This window comes from Gymnoscopelus microlampas, assembly GCF_963454915.1.
Source record: "Gymnoscopelus microlampas genome assembly, chromosome: 1".
Lineage (NCBI taxonomy): Eukaryota > Metazoa > Chordata > Actinopteri > Myctophiformes > Myctophidae > Gymnoscopelus > Gymnoscopelus microlampas.
In genome coordinates, this window is record NC_139962.1 from 2,345,329 (window position 1) to 2,363,732 (window position 18,404).

At 40.3% G+C, this 18,404-nt stretch overlaps 2 protein-coding genes across 2 annotated transcripts; one reads left to right on the forward strand and one right to left on the reverse strand.

The window, feature by feature from the left end:
- The first annotated feature begins 842 nt into the window (after positions 1 to 842).
- On the forward strand, positions 843 to 9,799 carry LOC311039818 (uncharacterized protein). The gene is made up of 10 exons (XM_084049808.1): positions 843 to 1,409; positions 2,515 to 2,594; positions 2,996 to 3,097; positions 3,822 to 3,917; positions 4,035 to 4,139; positions 5,113 to 5,268; positions 5,365 to 5,448; positions 5,585 to 6,397; positions 6,915 to 7,067; positions 7,939 to 9,799. The coding sequence occupies exons 2-10, from the start codon at positions 2,592 to 2,594 to the stop codon at positions 9,766 to 9,768; spliced, it is 3,342 nt and encodes a 1,113-aa protein (XP_083905934.1). The 5' UTR covers positions 843 to 1,409; positions 2,515 to 2,591; the 3' UTR covers positions 9,769 to 9,799.
- Positions 9,800 to 12,279: 2,480 nt separating this feature from the next.
- LOC311048109 (ATP-dependent DNA helicase RecQ-like) lies at positions 12,280 to 14,198 on the reverse strand (the record flags this gene model as incomplete). The annotated part of the gene is made up of 2 exons (XM_084061147.1): positions 12,280 to 13,306; positions 13,972 to 14,198. The coding sequence occupies 2 exons, from the start codon at positions 14,196 to 14,198 to the stop codon at positions 12,280 to 12,282; spliced, it is 1,254 nt and encodes a 417-aa protein (XP_083917273.1).
- Positions 14,199 to 18,404: the final 4,206 nt, after the last annotated feature.

Consider the following 18,404-nt stretch of genomic DNA (forward strand, 5'->3'; position numbering starts at 1 on the left):
ACCCCTGGTTTTTAAGAACCTGTGTGAAACTGGAAAAAGTGTAGAGTTCCTGGGCTCTAAAGTCCTCCAGGTGGCGTAGTCGGCTACAAATACACATTTTAACAAGTATACATTTTAAACCTCGCCACATATACAAAAGGATGCTAAAAGGATCAAACCCAAGAATGGCTTGTTTCCATTTGGGTCCTGTGTATTCAATTCATTGACACATTTAATGACAAACAATAATACACAATACTTTGCAAAAACATCATATAAACGAGTAGTAATCAAACAGAAAAACATGTTCAGTAAACAGTTGGTGGGGGGGGGGGCATTTCTGGTGATAGGCTTGGACTTTTGTACAACTTAAAAACTTGTTATAGCTCTAGATATGAAGTGACAGTTTCAGTCCCAAGTCTCTAGTCTTCTAGTAGTTCGGGTGTGGAACTAGTAATGTAAACCTACCAGTCTGGCTGCTGACATCTCCCTCAGAACAAGCGATGCAGTCAAAGCAGCAGACAGGTTCTCCTTTCCTTCTGGCCACACGGGTTCCAGGGGAACAGCTCTCGCTGCACACTGACCGAGGAGGCTGCAGAGGAAAGTGACAACGATCAGCCTGACACTCGGCCTGGATGTTCATTTGGTTTCACTCCATCATTCAGTCTGAAAGCCCTCTCAGTGCAGCCGTTTTCTGAGATGGGGGCGTGGCCAAAGTGGGACTCTTTGAAGATTGGTTCATACTAGCCTCGGAAACCCATGGCTTTTTTTTTGTTGCCAAAGAAAAAGGCCTGGGGGAGGATCCCAGCAACTATGGTCTCGGAGCAGGAGTGAACCTTGTTACCTCCTAACCAATCAGAGTGCAGACGGGCGTCGCTCCAAATTTGGTGACGTCAGTATTCTGTTCCGTGTGCTGCCTTCAAAACAGTACGACGGGACGCAACTTTTACTACTGTTGTTATTATGAAGGCTAACTGGCGAGGCTAACTCCACTATTTGACGACATGGCTGAACCCACCACTCCATCAAAACCCATCAAGGGCGTGTGCAGACTCTGCGGAGAGAACTTTAGTAATCCTAAAAATAAACATAATTTAATAATTAAGAATAACAAGCAGGACTATGCACTAGTTTTTGAGGAGCTCACGGGAGCATCAGTGACAAGTGACGATGCGTTAAAGGCTGTATGTGGGATCTGCCGCAATAAATTAAATAAGTATCGCCGATTAACAGGAGAAGTTACAAAAGCTGCCGACGAGATTAAGCATTTGGCTCTCCTTAATCAACCAGCAAGAGTCAAACGGTGCGCGAAGACCACACCAAGTCCTCACAAGTCCCGTGAGAGAAAAAAACTTTTTACTGGAGAGGAAACGTCAAGCCCTGCTAGACGAAGTCTTTTCAACGTACCAACATGTACCACTGTGGCGATGGTGAGTATGTTAATAACATGGTTTGCTAGCATATCTTCTATGAAAGCATGTCGTGCACCGAAAATAGAAGATCTACTAGCCCACACAACACATGGTGCTTGAGCTTGTAGATCTGCTATTTTCTGTCATTTAGTTATGTTAAGATTAAAGTGGTCAAACTAGCAATAGAAGCATCTTCCATAAACATGAATGGTCTCAGAAATGTCATATAAGCATCAACGTTTAAAGCCTCAAGCTGTGATTTCTTCAATTGGTTGGCTTTACTTTTACTTTTTATTATAGCTTCATTCCATTTAATAGCCTAATGATAATATATCATTTTTATTTTTGGATCTCTTTTTTTTTTGACTGTTAAGCAGTGTTGGAAGAAGTACTAAAATGTTTTACTTAAGTAAAAGTGTCAATACCGCAATATAGAAATACTCTTTTACAAGTAAAACCCTACATAAGCCAAAGTAACTAGTAGCTAAAGTCGTCAAATAATAGTAATGGAGTAAAAATACAATATTTGCCTCTGAGATATAGTGGAGTAAAAGTATTGGAAATTTGAAATACTCAAGTAAAGTATAAATGCCTCAAAATTGTACTTAAGTACAGTACTTGAGTACATGTACTTAGTAACTTTCCACCACTGCTGTTCAGTCTACATACTTTAAAGAAAAACAACAACACTAAAACCCCAGTGTTGTCAGCACAACGATTTTTGAAATCACATTGATTAGTGTTCTCAGATGTATTCCTCAGAAGTAAAATACAATACCACATAATAGAAATACTATGTTTCAAGTAAAAGTCATGTATTAAGAATGTAATTGACCATTATGTAGTGAACTTCTCATTACAATATAATTTTATTTACAATGACTTCTCTTTAGGTAAAAGTTTGTTTTGCTTTAATAATTACAATTGCAAATACACGATTTAAGTGGAGTAAACTTTAATAATCAATGACATGCACAATGTCCTCAAAGTTATACTTAAGCACAGTACTAGAATATACTCATTTATTTACTTTCCATCCATTAGATGGCCAAATTGAGAATATGCCATGTAATGAAATATTGTTTGCTTGATTTATGTTAATCATTTTTTTTCTTTATTAAAGCCTATCAAGTGTTAAACCCGTCTGAAGTCTGCCAGCCAACACATGAATTCCCCCGTTGGTGAACAGATTCTCTTCGCATGGTGTGCCTCACATTGGAACGACCAAGTTTGATGTTTTATTATTAACTAACATTTCACCTCTGTTTTCAGTCTTTTCTCACACTGTCCCAACTAACCCCCCCTCCCCTCCCCTCCCCTGCCCCCCCTGCCCTCCCCTTTATCCAACATGATATCTTCATTCCACCATCCCAAACCTTCCCATTTGAAGTCTTTCTTTAAATCCTTCTTTGACTTTTTTAACCACTTGAATGTAGCATAAACCTTTGCAGAAAATAACAGATGTACAAGCTCACAACGTGTCGCAGTGTCTTGTTGTGAGCCTGTACATCTGCTATTTTCAGCGCAGAGTGATGGTGTTGAGGAAATAATACTTCATTCATTTATATATTGCCATGTTGCTATATATTGCCATGTTGCTATAGACAACTTCAGTAGCAACAAGGACATCAAACTGGGAGCCGCGCCAGGCTAGCAGTCCGGAAGTCTCCCCTCCTTCGGGTTCAAATTTGCCTAGGGTTGGAGCGGTGAGGAAAAGATAATGTGTACACTGAATCACATTGTTTTTAAATTCAACGAAAGCCATTATGATATCATTTTGTCCACAGATCCTCAAGGAACACATGTACAGTATATTATCCATTAAGTTAATACTTTAATGGTAGTCTATCTATCTTGTCTGTGTCATCCCTGTACACAGATATAGCTCTATTGAAAAGGTTGTGAACCCTTTTATGACTGCACAGCCAGCTGTGTTTATTCTTATCAGCTTCATGACCCTGCCTGTGTTCACTTTCTCATTGTGTTAAAAAAAAAACCTGCTGTGGCTTAGCCCTGCTGTGCCTTCTATCAGAGGCAAGCATCTTTAAACCCACTCTTAAGACCTATCCATAAATGCAATCACTTGACCCTTTGGTGACCATTCTTCAACTTGTGATCAGCAGTAACAATAAGGATTGACTTTATAGGAATAATTTCCATTCCAGGTACTATTCCAGCCATGGCCAGCAATGTGTCATATATAATCTAATCTATTAACAGAAATTGCCCATCTGCAAGCTCAAAACGCATATCGACACACTGTGTTGTGAACTTGTAGATTGGCTAATTTCAGTATATTGATGTAATCTAAAGCAAAAACAAGATTGTCTTTAGTACTGTAGCCCTTATGGAAAAGTGGTTAAGCATAAACACATGTTGATTATATAGTTTATTTTCTTAATTACTGTGTCTGTTTACATATTGCTGTAGATATCAGTTTCCACCATGGCTGCAAATTGGGAAGCACATCTGCCCAGCTCTGTGCCAGCTCTGACATCAACCACATCCCTTAGCAGTGTACGAGCGGTGAGTATCAAACACTTCAAACTTCACTGAATTTCATCTGCTTGTTTGCACTGAGACCAGGCGTGACAGCCTAAATCAGCCATCACCAACACCACACATTCCCCTCTTATCTTATAGAGTTCATTTGCCACCATGCCTGGACCTTCGGAGACTAGAAGGTCCTGCACAACACCACAACCACCACAACAGACCAAAACCATGACGCTTTCCACAGAAGGAATGGTGAGATATCTTTTTCCTTTTTTGTCTACACAAAGAAGATCATTTCTAGCTCTGTCAGGACAACTACAAAATTGAAAAAGACAACTTGTGAAGGATAAGATATATGTATTGAATCTAAAATTAGAAATATGTTTAATATGGTTTGGCAATGAATTGAATACTCTGATGAAGTCAATTTCCCAAACATGGGGACTCCAAATCCCCTGTACATAAACAGCAGATCCAAAACAACAGGTGGTAGCATGGGGTGGTGTAGGGTGAGCAGAAATTTAGCAGAGCAATGAAATGCGCAGCACAGCAGCAGCAGAAACAGCGTGTGCAGCAAAATCAAGCAGGATGAGAAGTTCAGACTTCCAGCTTAGATAGAGCGGTCTGAGAATGAAATGAGTGCGAGTGGATGTGTACGTGGAGCTGAGGCGGTCCAATGGTAGGCCACCAACAACTGCACTGAGTTCCCTGACAGAACTTGCTCTGCGCATGTCTGTGACAGGCGCGTCGCTCATTTGTGCTGATAGATAAGTTTATTCATTGTGCTCTTGTCTTTTTCTGAATAATGCCTTTACTGTATATGTCAAATAGGTAAGATATAACATTAGCTTAGCTTGGGGCCTCGAGGAACACATGTACAGTATATTTTTTCATTAAGGTTATACCTTAATGTGTCTATTTAGCTTGTCTTTGTCAACCCTGTACACAGATAGAAAATGTTGCATGCAAAAGGCTGTGAACCCTTTTATGACCTTGCAAACAGCAGGGTCTTCTTATCAGCGTCATGTGCCTGCATTTGTTCACTTTCTCATTGTGTTAAGAACCCCTGCCGTGGCTTAACCCTGCTGTGACCTTTATCAGAGATGAGCATCTCTGATAAAGGAGACATTCTCCATAAATGCCATTGTCCAACAAAAGCATGCAGATATGGAATTGAATGACCCAAAACATAACCTGTATCCTATATTGCACTCTTATATTAAAGACTTCGGTTGCCAGTACTGACAGTTGGGGCGATCTACGGTCCAGTTCACCACCACTGTCACAGCCTCAGACAACATCCAGTCCTATATCTGGTGAAGGAGCAGTGAGAAAGAAGAGTTCTACTGCAGCCACAGTCCTGTCTGCACAACCACCACAGGTTTGTATACATTACATTTTTCTATAGCAGCTCATACTCATTTGATTTCATTTCCATTGAACTGATCTTTCTTTTTTGCAATCGGATTGTACACAGGCACAGCAGGAGACTCAATCTGCTGACATCCAACAGCCAACTCACAGAGTAGTATGGTCGCCAACAAAGCTACGTCAAACAAAAGTTTGTTCTTTTTATTTTAAAGACAAAACGTTGATGAGTATGTGTCTTTGTTGCTTTAGCCTTTTACATCGTAAATCATTTTTAATTAGACTTAATAATAAATATAAGGACTTATAATTGTTTTCTTTTTCTCTAGATCTCTGTGAAAAACAGAACTTCAAGCCGAAGCAGAATAATTACTGGACCTTATGAGACAGTAATAGACAATATACTCAGAAGCCGTGAAAAAAATATTCCACATGCAATCATGGCTGTTCCAGGAATGTCTGATATGGTGGTTGAGGAGGTGCTAAAAAAGATGAAGAAGGAATGCAAGATTTTGACTAGTATAAATTTCAAATCCAAACTGAGGCAGACAAAAGTTAAGGCATTAAAGGAGTTCAAATGGCTCGATGTTATTGCCGAGTGGAGGGAAAACGCTCCCACATACAACAGGTTCCTTGAAAGTGCGAGTAATGTCCCCAAAGATCCCCCCCGCCCAACAAGCCCACTTAAACCACGTGCACTTAAATATAATCAGAGCAAAACATGCACAATGGCAATGGCTGGTGCAACGCTACTCCGGGCAAGGTGCCAGTCTATGACGGCTCCACTGTATCTCAATGCATTGGTTATGCGTCATGGTGGGGCAAAAAAAAGATGCTTTGAACGGCTAGTTAAATTAGGTGTCTGCGTGTCTCCTGACAGTGCCCTTCAAAAAGTGAAAGACATTGCACAGTCATGGGACATAAAAGTTATCAAGTGGAAGGAAGCCGTTTGCAAGTTGCATATAGCAGCTCACCCACCTGCTGACGCTATGGACAGAAGAGCAGAAGATTTCCCTGCCCCAGCAGCGGCTAACACTATGGACACAAGTGCGGATCACATATCCACTCGAAGAGCAGAAGATCCCCTGCCCGGAGGAGCGGAGGACTGCCTTTCCCAACTAGAGCCTACTGTTGAATATCAGGTACACTTAAAAACATATATAAGAAATGTTAAACTCTCTAGATCAGGGGTCTTCAACAGGGGGTCCGGGACCCCTAGGGGGTCCTCAGAGTTACAACAGGGGGTCCGCCAAATCTTTGTGTGATATGATTTATTTATTTTTTTACATTAACCACTTTGAACCCTAGCATCATTTTTTTAACATTAACCACTTTGAACCCTAGCATCACTTTTCTGAGGAGAACTTTAGCCAAAAATAGCAGATCTACAAGCTCTCAACGCCTTGCAGCGCGAGGCGTTGTGAGCTTGTAGATCTGCTATTTTTGGCAGAGGTATAGGTGTAGAGGGGAAAAAAGAGCAGTACCAAGTAAACAAAAAAACTTTAATCTGAAACTAAATGTTACACAATATAGAGGGGGTCCCTGCTTCATCTCTCTCTCAGCTAAGGGGTCCTTTGCCTGAAAAGGTTGAAGACCCCCTGCTCTTTATGAACAACTTGATCCAGTTAGTCAAAACATGTGTACCAATGTTCCCAACAGCAGCCCACAGGCAGTGGACCAATGGAGGAGCAAGGGGCTGCCACACTGTCTGGTGACATATCATCCTGTGAATCATACGAATCGGCTGATTCAGAAGAAAGTTCCGATGCACCGGGTGATTCCAAAGAGGGGTCGGCTGATTCTGATGAAGAGGTATTTCAGTAATACTCAACTTAACATTTACAATTTGTTATGAAAATATATTTTGAATCAAAGGTTAAAATCTATTAACAACCGGACACCCATGTACTTGAGAATAAGTGTATATTGGAAGAGAATGGGATCTCCCAGGGGTGCATTTATTCCTAAACTCATAATATATTCAGTAAAAATGGCCTATTTACCAGCTCAAAACATGTCTCAAATGGTGCTTGGCTGGTTGACTATTTCTCCAAAATGTTCGCCTATGACATGACAAGAATAGAGATACTAATGTTCAAGTGATTAAAGTCTTTTTACCTGAATCGTAAGCACACATTAATATATATATGTTTTTCTTGTTTGAACAGGCCCTCTATAGCTTACTCTGTGTACTGACACAGTTTCATAGCTTGGGCCTTGAATTCTTTTTTAATTTTTACAGAAATATTGAATTTTGTGTTTTTTGAAGGATTTCAGAAGGGTATCGCTGATAATGACATCAAATAAAAAGACCCACACAGTCTGGAAATTTAAAAAACATGTTGAGCAACATTTTTTGGCAAGTTCCAGACAGTGTGTGGGTCCTTTTATTTGATGTCATTATCAGAGATAACCTTATAGCATATGCACTTTTTTACTACGCACCTGTCACCAACCTTTTGAGGTGTGCATCGTCATTCTTCTAAAAAAAAAATCTTTTGAAGAAGAAATGATCAATAAACTTCAGTAACTAAAGATAAATAGCTATATTTCTGTATAGACAATATTGAAAAATTGTTATCTGTGCTGCAATACTGTTAATGTGATTTCTTTATGACATCATTTTCATTGTATTCTCACATCACACTCTCCATCCCCCCACCCCACCCCACTTGTTTTTCAGGAAACTACAGGAATTTTGCCCATGCAAATCACAATGGACAATTTGGACCGCAGCGTCACACCACACACTATGACAAAGGACAATCAGAGGAAGGACAACCACTGGATGATCATGTTGGCTAGTGAAGAGAGAGTCAGTGCCACTCATCTCCCTCAATTCAATAACAGGTCTGTACGGGATGTTTCAATAACTGACATAGTTCCAAACCAGGATGACCAACAGCATTTGAAGCAAGAGTTCAAAGAGTTGGTTGGACGAGTGCTGGTGTCCCAACTTCCAGAATTCAGCCAATTTAAAGACAATGTTAAGTTGCACATCCCTCATCTGTACTCCTCAACAATGGCCACAAAAACAGAAATCATACCACTCGGGATATTGGATGCTGATGAGAAGCAACCAAAAGACATGATAAAGACAATGAAGTACATTAATGACAAGTATGTTCCTTATATTGCTGTTGAAGTGGATGGAGAGACAGTCATGAAGCCCGCTGTTCAGGTAATTATAGCAGGAGACCAGCTGACCAAACAAAATTCTGATGTAGCCCTACGTGCAATAATGGATAGACAGAAAGGCAGTACGAAAGGCATTGTCACAAAAGTGTCAGACTTTCACTGCAGCATGAACACCAATGATGTCATATTTAAAGACTACTACAACACCACCTCAAACAATGATAAGGGCACATTGTTCCAACTAAGAAATTTAATCGACAGGAGAAATGTGTCAGCATCTGCACTTGGTGACAAATATACAGCCAGTAACACATTTATCCAAGATGTTGCCGATGCTTCCATCATCTCTGCTGCTCTGCATTACTTTGGAATGGACACTATTGAAGACACACCCACGAAAAACACAATACCTGCAATGTTCAGCTCGGATGAACAGAAACAGAAGTGGTTAGACAAACATCTCCTTAACATAGTTCACGCCTACATTCTCAATGAGACATTTGAGATAGGGGCCACTTCTACAGATGCTGATTGGGAAACACACGTTGCAACACAAGCTGAAAAAGCAATACAGTGCCGATTTCCGAATTGCACAGACTTAACTTTCAAAAACCATACACAACTTAAGGAGCATATACGGGAAAAACATAATGTCGTAGTAAACTATTATGGAGATCAGAAAAGCACATCAAGTGAATCTCAGGGTAATAACAATTCTGACGGTGTCTTCAATTACCACAGTGGGTTTTTGAAAGTAGCCTTACTTGAGAGAGATTTTCAAGGTTCAATTAAGGAAGGGGATGGCCAAAGGACGTGCCGCCTTTGGAAATTAAAGATGATGCATTTCAAACAGGCAGGCCGAATGAAATATAGTTTAGAGGCACTAAAGCTTCAACTGGATATAGCTGCAATGCAAAGTCCCAGTGTGTCACACAGGCTAATGTGGAACAGGACAGTCAATACAAGTGGTATGCCAGGCAAGAACATTGCATTAGATTTAAACTGTGAACACTATGTGCAGTACACAAAAGAGATCATGGACAGACAGGGGGCCAATCTACAGTTTGATATAGCCCAGGAGTTGAGCAGGAGCATTGGAGAAATGAAAATAATCATTGATCAATTTGATAAAGACTGTGGAGTCAGTCCAAAGTCAGGAAGGCACACTGAAGCAAATAAGGATTCTGACATCAGAGCAATGGTTACAGTGCTGCATGGGAATGATGTGTTCAGCATCAAGCCTGGAAGGTCCTACAGCTCCTTCAAAAACAAAAGTGCAAATCCACTACACAAACTGGATGCAGCAAAAGTTGTGCAATGGATCCTTGACCATAAAAAAAAAAGTCATATCGTACAGGTGGATCAGAGAATATAAATATTGTAACGGCTGTTTATTACTCTACAAAGTACACGTGCAACATTTAAATATTGTGTGTTATTTCTATCCATTTTTTTTTTAAACTAAAATAATAAAAGTGCAGTGAATACATTTGCCTTTCTTTATTTTATACAGGGAATTACTGTCAAAGATTTGCCTTTGTACAATTAAATATCAAGACTTAAATCTGACTGCTATTTTAAGGTGTATTGTTGATGTGTTCTTTAATAAAATAACATAGAAGTAGCAAACATAGATATTGAGGTGCTGTGTGTGTGTGTGTGTGTGTGTGTGTGTGTGTGTGTGTGTGTGTGTGTGTGTGTGTGTGTGTGTGTGTGTGTGTGTGTGTGTGTGTGTGTGTGTGTGTGTGTGTGTGTGTGTGTGTGTGTGTGTGTGTGTGTGTCACACACTCTGATAAAAAAGGATAACGCACAGCTCGTATTCACGGTGCTAAACTATTTTAAAATATATTAACAGGGTAGACTTCCACAGGGGTTTTAGTTTATGGGAGTCTATCCTGGGTTTCGATATTCTAAAATAGTTTTCCATCATGTCTATGAGCTGTGAGGATTCCTCCTATTTATCAATCCAATCTATTTAGGCTTGAATGCTGCCATATTCATTTTCAAGCTGCACAAACATAGATTCTGCATATGACAAGGTCACAAATGTATTCATCCATTATAGTGTACAATAACATCTTTAGAATGTTTACCTTACATGGAGACATTGTACCTCTATATATGTTGCAATTACACACTCGTCTTCTGTGGATCTTTTAACCAGGGAAGCTTAAAATTATAACTAGTATATACCTGTGGTTATAAAACCACATTCTGAGTTATGTGAAATGATTCCTAGGCCTTGTTGAGGTAGGCTCTGTGTGTGTGTGTGTGTGTGTGTGTGTGTGTGTGTGTGTGTGTGTGTGTGTGTGTGTGTGTGTGTGTGTGTGTGTGTGTGTGTGTGTGTGTATGTGTGTGTGTGTCAGCCCTGAAATGTTAATGTCCTTATCCACCCTGTTCCACCCTGCTGTGTTGAATGGGGGGGTTGTTACTCCAACACCCCCCATTCAACACAGCAGGGTGGAACACAGCCAGATAAACCATCTCTTCTTTCAATGGGTCAGGATTAACATAGTGCACAAAATGCTCTTATTAGTTCACAATGTCCAACATTTTGGGGTCCAGATACAACATTACCAAATTGACCTGTCCTCAGTTAAAATGGGACATTTACAATCGGAATTCTATTGTGCACCTTTACATATTATTTGAGATATGTAATTGATCATAAATCATACCGTTAAAGCATAACAGTGTGCAATGGCTGTTTAAAAATCACTGATGTATGACTGTAGAAAAATGTTTGGACAAACAATTATTAGGAATTTATATTTTATTATACTTGGATTTACCGTGACCAGCTTCAGTATTACTCACTTGCAGTGGTGGGTAATCGCCTATTTCACTTAAGTAAAAGTGTCAATACTGCAATGTTGATCTACTCTGTTACAAGTACAACTCTGGAATTAAAAATGTACTTGAGTAAAAGTACAAAAGTATTGGTATCCAATTGTACTTAAAGTAGGACTTCATTATGCAGAATGTTCCATTTCTAATGTATAAAAATATTTTGAAAATAGCCGATCTACAAGCTGACAATGCGTCGCATCGAGACGCAATGTGAGCTTGTAGATCGGCTAATTTCAAACAAACAAATTATATATAGGGCTGAAGTGGGTAATGTATGTTTAGTAATAATCAAAATCTACAAAGTAAATAGTAACTAAAGTTTTCATATAATTGCTGTGGAGTAAAAGTACAATATTTGACTCTGAGATGTAGTGGAGTAGAAGTTTAAGTACTGCAAATTGGAAATATTACAGTAATGTAAAAGATACCTCCAAAGTGTACGTAAGTTGAGTACTTGAGTAAATGTACTTAGTGACTTACACCACTGCTCACTTATACATTACATGTAGATCAATAACATTGCTTGGTTGAAATTCTTGGAGTCTGCTGCATCCGCATGTCCACATGCTTAAAGTATGAGTAGGTGACACAGTATTTGAAGCTTTGAATGTTTCACATTTATTTTCAGGGAAAAAAACATTAGGACAAATGCACAGTTCTTATAATCACCCACATCAAGCCATTTCGACCAGAGGCCGATTCTTGTATTGAAAGTATCTACAATAATAATGTGTGGTTGTCAGACCCATCAAACCCCCCCAAAAAAAGGCAAGGGTTTCCAAGCCTACACCCATCTTGAAAGGTATAGTTACAAATATGGGTTCCTGCCCTAAATGGGTAAAATGCTACTCATCCAAAGCCATTCCACCAAATGCTTCTAGTACATCTTCATCACTGCTGTCCTCGTCTACATCGTCAAATACATCCCTCATAACGTTCTTTATAGCACGTGCAACTTGAACATTGCTAACCTGCACATTAAAAAATATGTCATTCAATGTGAAAAGTACACTGCTTTTTTCTATGACCTCGTTAATCAGGTTTTGGTTGTCATCAGCTGTGTAGTTGAATAAACGGACACCCCTCCATAAAGGCCTTTGTGCGTCACATCCTGTGTCATTTCCTCTAACTTCTCCTGCATTAGGATTCTCTGTTCTGGAGTAACAGTTCTCTCATTAATAGCAGGTTCTTCCCCAGCATGTCTCTCTAATGCACTCTTCTGGCCATCACATGTGTCCTTGCAGTCACAAGAAGTTGCACAGTTGTTACAGCAGTTGTGGGGGATAGGCAAAGGTTTACACTTCTCTCCATCAAAAAGACTTAACAGTTTAACTCTCCTACATGTAGTTTCATCAGTGAGATACTGTTTCATTTGGTCTGATAAACCTTGTACCTGTCTTCCATGATACAGAATTAGAGAATGTGCTGCTGAACCATCTCTCCCTGCTCTACCATATGCTTGCATATAGGATTCAATGTCCCTAGGTGGTCCATAATGAATGACATGGTTAACCCCTCTGAAATCAACACCCATTCCCAGAGCTGATGTGGCGATCACAACTCGAAGAACAGATGAGGGGTCTTGCAAAGACTGTATAATGTCTAGTTTTATATCCTCATCTGTCTCAGAATGGTACATGCCGAATAGTCTATTTCCAGTCACATCTTTGGCTCCAACAGGAAAGCGTCCCTTCTTACCTAGGTTAAGTTTAAACACTTCATAGTACAATAGAGAAGAATCAGTGATACTCTTACAGTATATAACATATTTCTCAGTGTTTCGTCCCTGCAACTCTAGTTCCTGAATGAGCCATGAAAATGTGTTTGATGGATCAGCAGCCGAGATCTTCTTTACAGCCAGCCTGATGTTCACCCGATCAGGGCTTTTGACAATTTCCACATATTTGTGCAAACCCAGGTTCTTTACCACCTTCTTTCTAATGTCTTTCGATGCTGTTGCTGTAAGGGCCAGCAGTGGTACACACTTTGGTAGCAATGACCTGAGTTCCCCGACCAGTCCACACCACTGTCTGAAGGGTTCTTCTGAGACATTTTTCTCACCCCTGTGAGAAAGATAGGACACAATAGAGAATTGTCACACAAAAAAACGATTTACACTCATAATATCCCCATGACACATTTATATAAAATCATAGCAGCAACATAGTCTAAGAAGTTGTCCATAACAATGTCCATTTCTAATTAGATATATTTATAAGTACTACAAATACATTCAAATGACTATCAGAGGTTGAAAATCAATAGCATGTGCTTACATTTCATTTGTTTGTTTCTTTATGAAAGTCAACATATGTGGACAAAAAATGCTTGTTAACCATCCATTTAGCATTAGTTTTCAGACTAAACCTGGATTAATTGAACCCTTTTGCTCCACACCTTTTTACACACAATAACATCTCTGTTTCATTAAATAGGGATTCATTTTTAACTTGCAGCTGAGTAGCTTTAAACGTAGAAAATGGCATGATATATTGCATGGCTTCATATAGCCCTAGAATACCTGTGATATTACATCCATTTCATGTATTCCAAATATTTGGAATACATGAAATGTATGTAATATAGACCCTGTTCTAACTTATGATTGGCTACGCTTTTTTATATTATCACAGTTAGATTGTCTGGTCGCTGCAACGTTTACTTTGTTAGAAAAGAAAACCGTTGTACCACGGTAAACTTCATAGCTAAATCACAACTTTAAACTCACCATTGGACGACAGTGTGGACTTCATCAACAGCGAATCCAATCAATCTCTCGCCAAACAAAGGTGCTTGCAGGGCTAGCCTCCAAAAACTGTTCCCAACAAAAGTTTCAGGGGAACCGTAAACAAAAGAAAAGTCTCCATTACAAATTCTCTCGTCTGTATTCTTGTCTTTACCAGCGTACGCAGCAGAAAGTCCCTTTTCATTCAACAATTTCACTTGCTCCTCCATTATGGATTGTAATGGGCAAACAATCAAAACCATCGCTTCTTTTGGCCATTTGTCTGGGTATTTGTTGGATAAGAGACTGCATACCGCACACAGGCGAGTACATCTCTCTCTGATAACAGTGTATCCAAACATACTTGCTGTAAGTCCTTCAAAAAGTCCACGCCGTGTATTTTGCAAGCCTCTAATATGGCAGAGTTAAAGTCTTCTTTGAAGTTGTCCATTTTTAACATGTTTTAAGAAGTTTAACCGTGTGGGTATGTAGATTATTTGCTGCGTTGTGCGTTCTGTAGTGTGTTTCTAGTCGACGACAAAAACAATGTTGCACAGACCAGGGGGGGAGGGGAGTAGGAGGGGGGCGGGGGGAGGGGAGGCGGGGACATAGATTGGTGAAGCAATCGGAGGATGCGCCTGCTCCTGGCGCCTGGGTTTGGATCCGCCCTTCAAGACCATGGATCTCTCTCGTTCCCTCAGGCTAGGTTCATACTGGATTATCCCGATCCCGATTGGGCCGGGCCGCCAGTTAGATTTTCCACCGAGAAAAACCCCGCCTTCGACAGCGTCACCAGACCCTGAATGACAGGCTAGCGATTCAGGGGGTGGAGCCAGGCTAGACAACGATCAGCGTCAGTTTAAACTCAGTCACATTCACATCATGAGCTCAACGTGAGTTATTTTAGAAAAGATGAAATTACATTTTTGGATTCAAAGTTCCAGGAGATTCTGTCTTCATCCAGGATGAACTCTTCATCTCCGGAGGCCGACTTCCTGACCACGCCTACATTGTGAATCCTTGTGCTTCCGTCAGGACGCCACGCCCAGTTCATTATATCAACGATGGGTATAGCATCACCATTCTCATCGAATGATACATGCTCACCAACAGATGTGGTGAAGTTGACCTTTTCCAGGTAATAGAGAAGCTAGAAATAGTGATGAGCAGAATCATCAGTGGTGGAAAAAGTACTCAAATGTTTCGGACACATCTCAACGTTTGCATCATAAGCTCTAGCCTTTGAACAAAACCATATGTATTACACATAAGTATCACCCACATGTTACTGACTATATTGCAATCCGTTCTTTATTTCCTGCATAATGTACTAATCCAACTGTGAAGTGTGTGGTTTGGAGCAAATGGCACTGCACATTGACTGCACACAATCATTGTCTTTGAATTGACTCGAATCTTATTAACTTGGTTAGGTGCTCTTAGACGACCAATAGGGACAGGCTGTAATTGTTTAAGCCCCGCCCCCTCTGTGTTCCTATTGGCAAGGCCTCAAACAGCCATAACTCCACTTCCCAGCATGCAAAACGCCCCAAACTTGGTTAGGTGCTCTTAGACGGCCAATAGGGGCGGGCTGTAATTGCTTAAGTCCCGCCCTATCTTTGTTCCTATTGGCGGGGCTTTAAATAGCTATAACTCCAGTTCCCAGTATGCTTAATGCTTCAAACTTAGTGGGTGGTCCCACAGACTTTTCTTTCATTAAAAAATGACCACTTCCGTTTTTTCTTTATTAATTCAATGGTGCAACCTGAAAGTGGATCGGTTCACTTCCAGTCTTACCAGGAAGTGGTCGTAGATCACTACCTCCTGCAACATAAGGTCGCACAGCTATGACAGTGGACTTGGGTGCTGCAAGTGCATTGCTGCTCTGCAGCAATGTTATAGCAATGTTTAACACTTCAAATGGCCATAGGTGACCATTGCTCTTTTCAGCGCAACATAGGACAAGGTTTGAAGGCCACGTAGAGGCCCTGAAAATCTAGTTCTTCAATCCAGAATCCAGAATCTTGAATCCAACTAAAAACATTTAAAGGTTAACTGAATCAATATCCCACCTGCCATGGCTGTATTGTCTGCAAACTGGCACAGCCGTGCCCAGGGAAAGGCCCTCTTCCTGGCACACACTGCAACATGTCATGGAGGGCATGGGCCAGAGCGTACACAGCCTTGTACACATTATACTCTGCCATGTAGTCCAACAGCGTAGTTTCTGCTAGGTCCTCTTGTCCAGTGCACACCCTTCCACCCGCATCCACCCACTGTGACGGAAGGGGTGCAAATTTACACTGAAATGTGTGCTCCCAAAACTACCTCACCTGAAGAAACAACAATGAAGACTTAAGCATAAATACAATAACAGATATCATTTAGAAATAACAGCTTAACTCATTCACTGCCAAGGACCACTTCTGACAACTTTTAGTTTTTTGGTTTGGGGGGGGGGGGGCCTGTGAATGATCTAAGCACCACTGAAGAAGAGTACACCCAGAAATCAAGTGATCACAACACAGCAAAAATAGTCAGCTTTCATGTTAAATAAATGTGACCCCACACGATAAACGATAAGTCTTAGGCATGTTTTCATGTCATATGAAAGCAGGGAATCATATCATATCAACCATAGCTACAAATTGACATATTGCTTGTGCAGTTTGACCCATCAGTTTTCGAGAGGTGGCTTATAGAATGATGCCTTGTAGAGATTCAGTGAACTGAGAAAACTGCATTCAAAGATTCACTTCTGTTATCTGTAAGATTTTAACACCTATGCATTGCATGCATTGCTGAAAGGTGGGAGTTTGAGGGGGCCAGGTAAACACCTCATATGTGGTGTCCCAGGGTGCATTGTTCTCAAATGGGGGGTGGGGGGCTTTGATAGCTTGGAGCTCAGCTCCCAGGGTATTTTAGTGAACACTTCACAGTTTTAAAAGCAATGGCAAAACTTTGCAAATCTACAAGCTATAGGCTAGTACCTAAATATTTTACCACTACTGGCTTACTGTACCTATTAAACATGAAAACAATATCCAAATGGGTCCATTTGGTTTCATTAATGTTGCTATAGTAACCTTGTTTATTCATTCATTTTTAAACAGGACAGTAATGTTACACTGTGCAGAAATCCAAAATAGCCGATCTACAAGCTCACAAGGCGTTGGAGAGCGACGTGTAGTGAGCTTGTAGATCTGCTATTTTCATGTCTTGTGTTTGTGTATGTCGGACTTTGGCGTTGATTGTGTGACTGGAAAAAGAGGGTTTGGTTAGCAATGCTAACCTCATACTTTACTACATGTTTATGCATTTATTTCATATTTCCATGTCGATTTAAAGGAGAATTTTGGACTAAAGTTTTGTTACCTTTTCTATGATGTTATGATATCTTAGGTTGAATGGTACAGTAGAAACATTTCATAACTCCACCCAGGTCCGCCACAGCTTAAAAGCCCTCTAAGCTGCCTCATTCACTAGAATGGGTAATCTCACTTACAGTTGAAGCGGATAGGCCTTAGGTTAGATCACATATTTGAATATCTTTTTTTTTTTTTTTTTGTGAGATCTGATGTTCATAGTGACAGAACACTATGCAACCAAAAAAGAAAAGAAAAAAAAAACAGAAGTCTCGCTAGACGAGATTGAAATCTCGAGATTGAAATCTGGTCTAGCGAGACTTATGTTTTTTTTTTTTTTTTTGGACAGTGTTCTGTCACTATGAACGTCAGATCTCTCACAAAAAAAAAAAAAAAGCTATTCAAATATGTGATCTAACCTAAGGCCTATCCGCGCACCTTTTTAAGCTGTGGCGGGCCAGGGGTGGAGTTATGAAAATATTCTACTGTACCATTCATCCTAAGATATCATAACATCATAGAAAAGGTAATAAAACTTTAGTCCAAAATTCTCCTTTAAGAAATACTTTGACTGAATGTATTTCTTTACTGAGTCCAGTATAGCAGTGGTTCTCCAAGTAGGTTCTGGGGACCCCCAGGGGTCCTTGAGGGGGTTCCAGGGGGTCCCCGGTCAAATGGTTTATAGTTAGGAAGTATAGGAACCAAATGGACCCTTATGGGTCTGTAACTCTGAGAGTGTACACATGGAACCAAGTGAGCCTGTAGATTAACACTGATACAGTGTAGATTTGGGGGTCCCCAGAGATCAAAATGGTATCAAATGGGGGGGGGGGGGGGTCCATAGCCTGATGCATATCATATGAAACTGGGGGTCCTTGAAATTGGGCTATTCAAAAATAGCAGATCTACAAGCTCACAGCGCTACGAGCTTGTAGATCTGCTATTTTTGAAAAATTGTGAAAATGTGTGCAAATCTTTAAACATATATATTTTTAAAGCAAACATTTTTAACTCAAATCTTTGCTTCTGGGGGGTCCCTGGAACAACATATTTTGAGATGGAGGTCGGCGG

Bases quoted from the DNA above. Each gene is read 5' to 3' on its own strand.
- LOC311039818 (XM_084049808.1), top strand. The intron at 5,269-5,364 runs GTTTGTATACAT...GATTGTACACAG, and splicing joins TGTCTGCACAACCACCACAG to GCACAGCAGGAGACTCAATC. The intron at 6,398-6,914 runs GTACACTTAAAA...TGTTCCCAACAG, and splicing joins AGCCTACTGTTGAATATCAG to CAGCCCACAGGCAGTGGACC.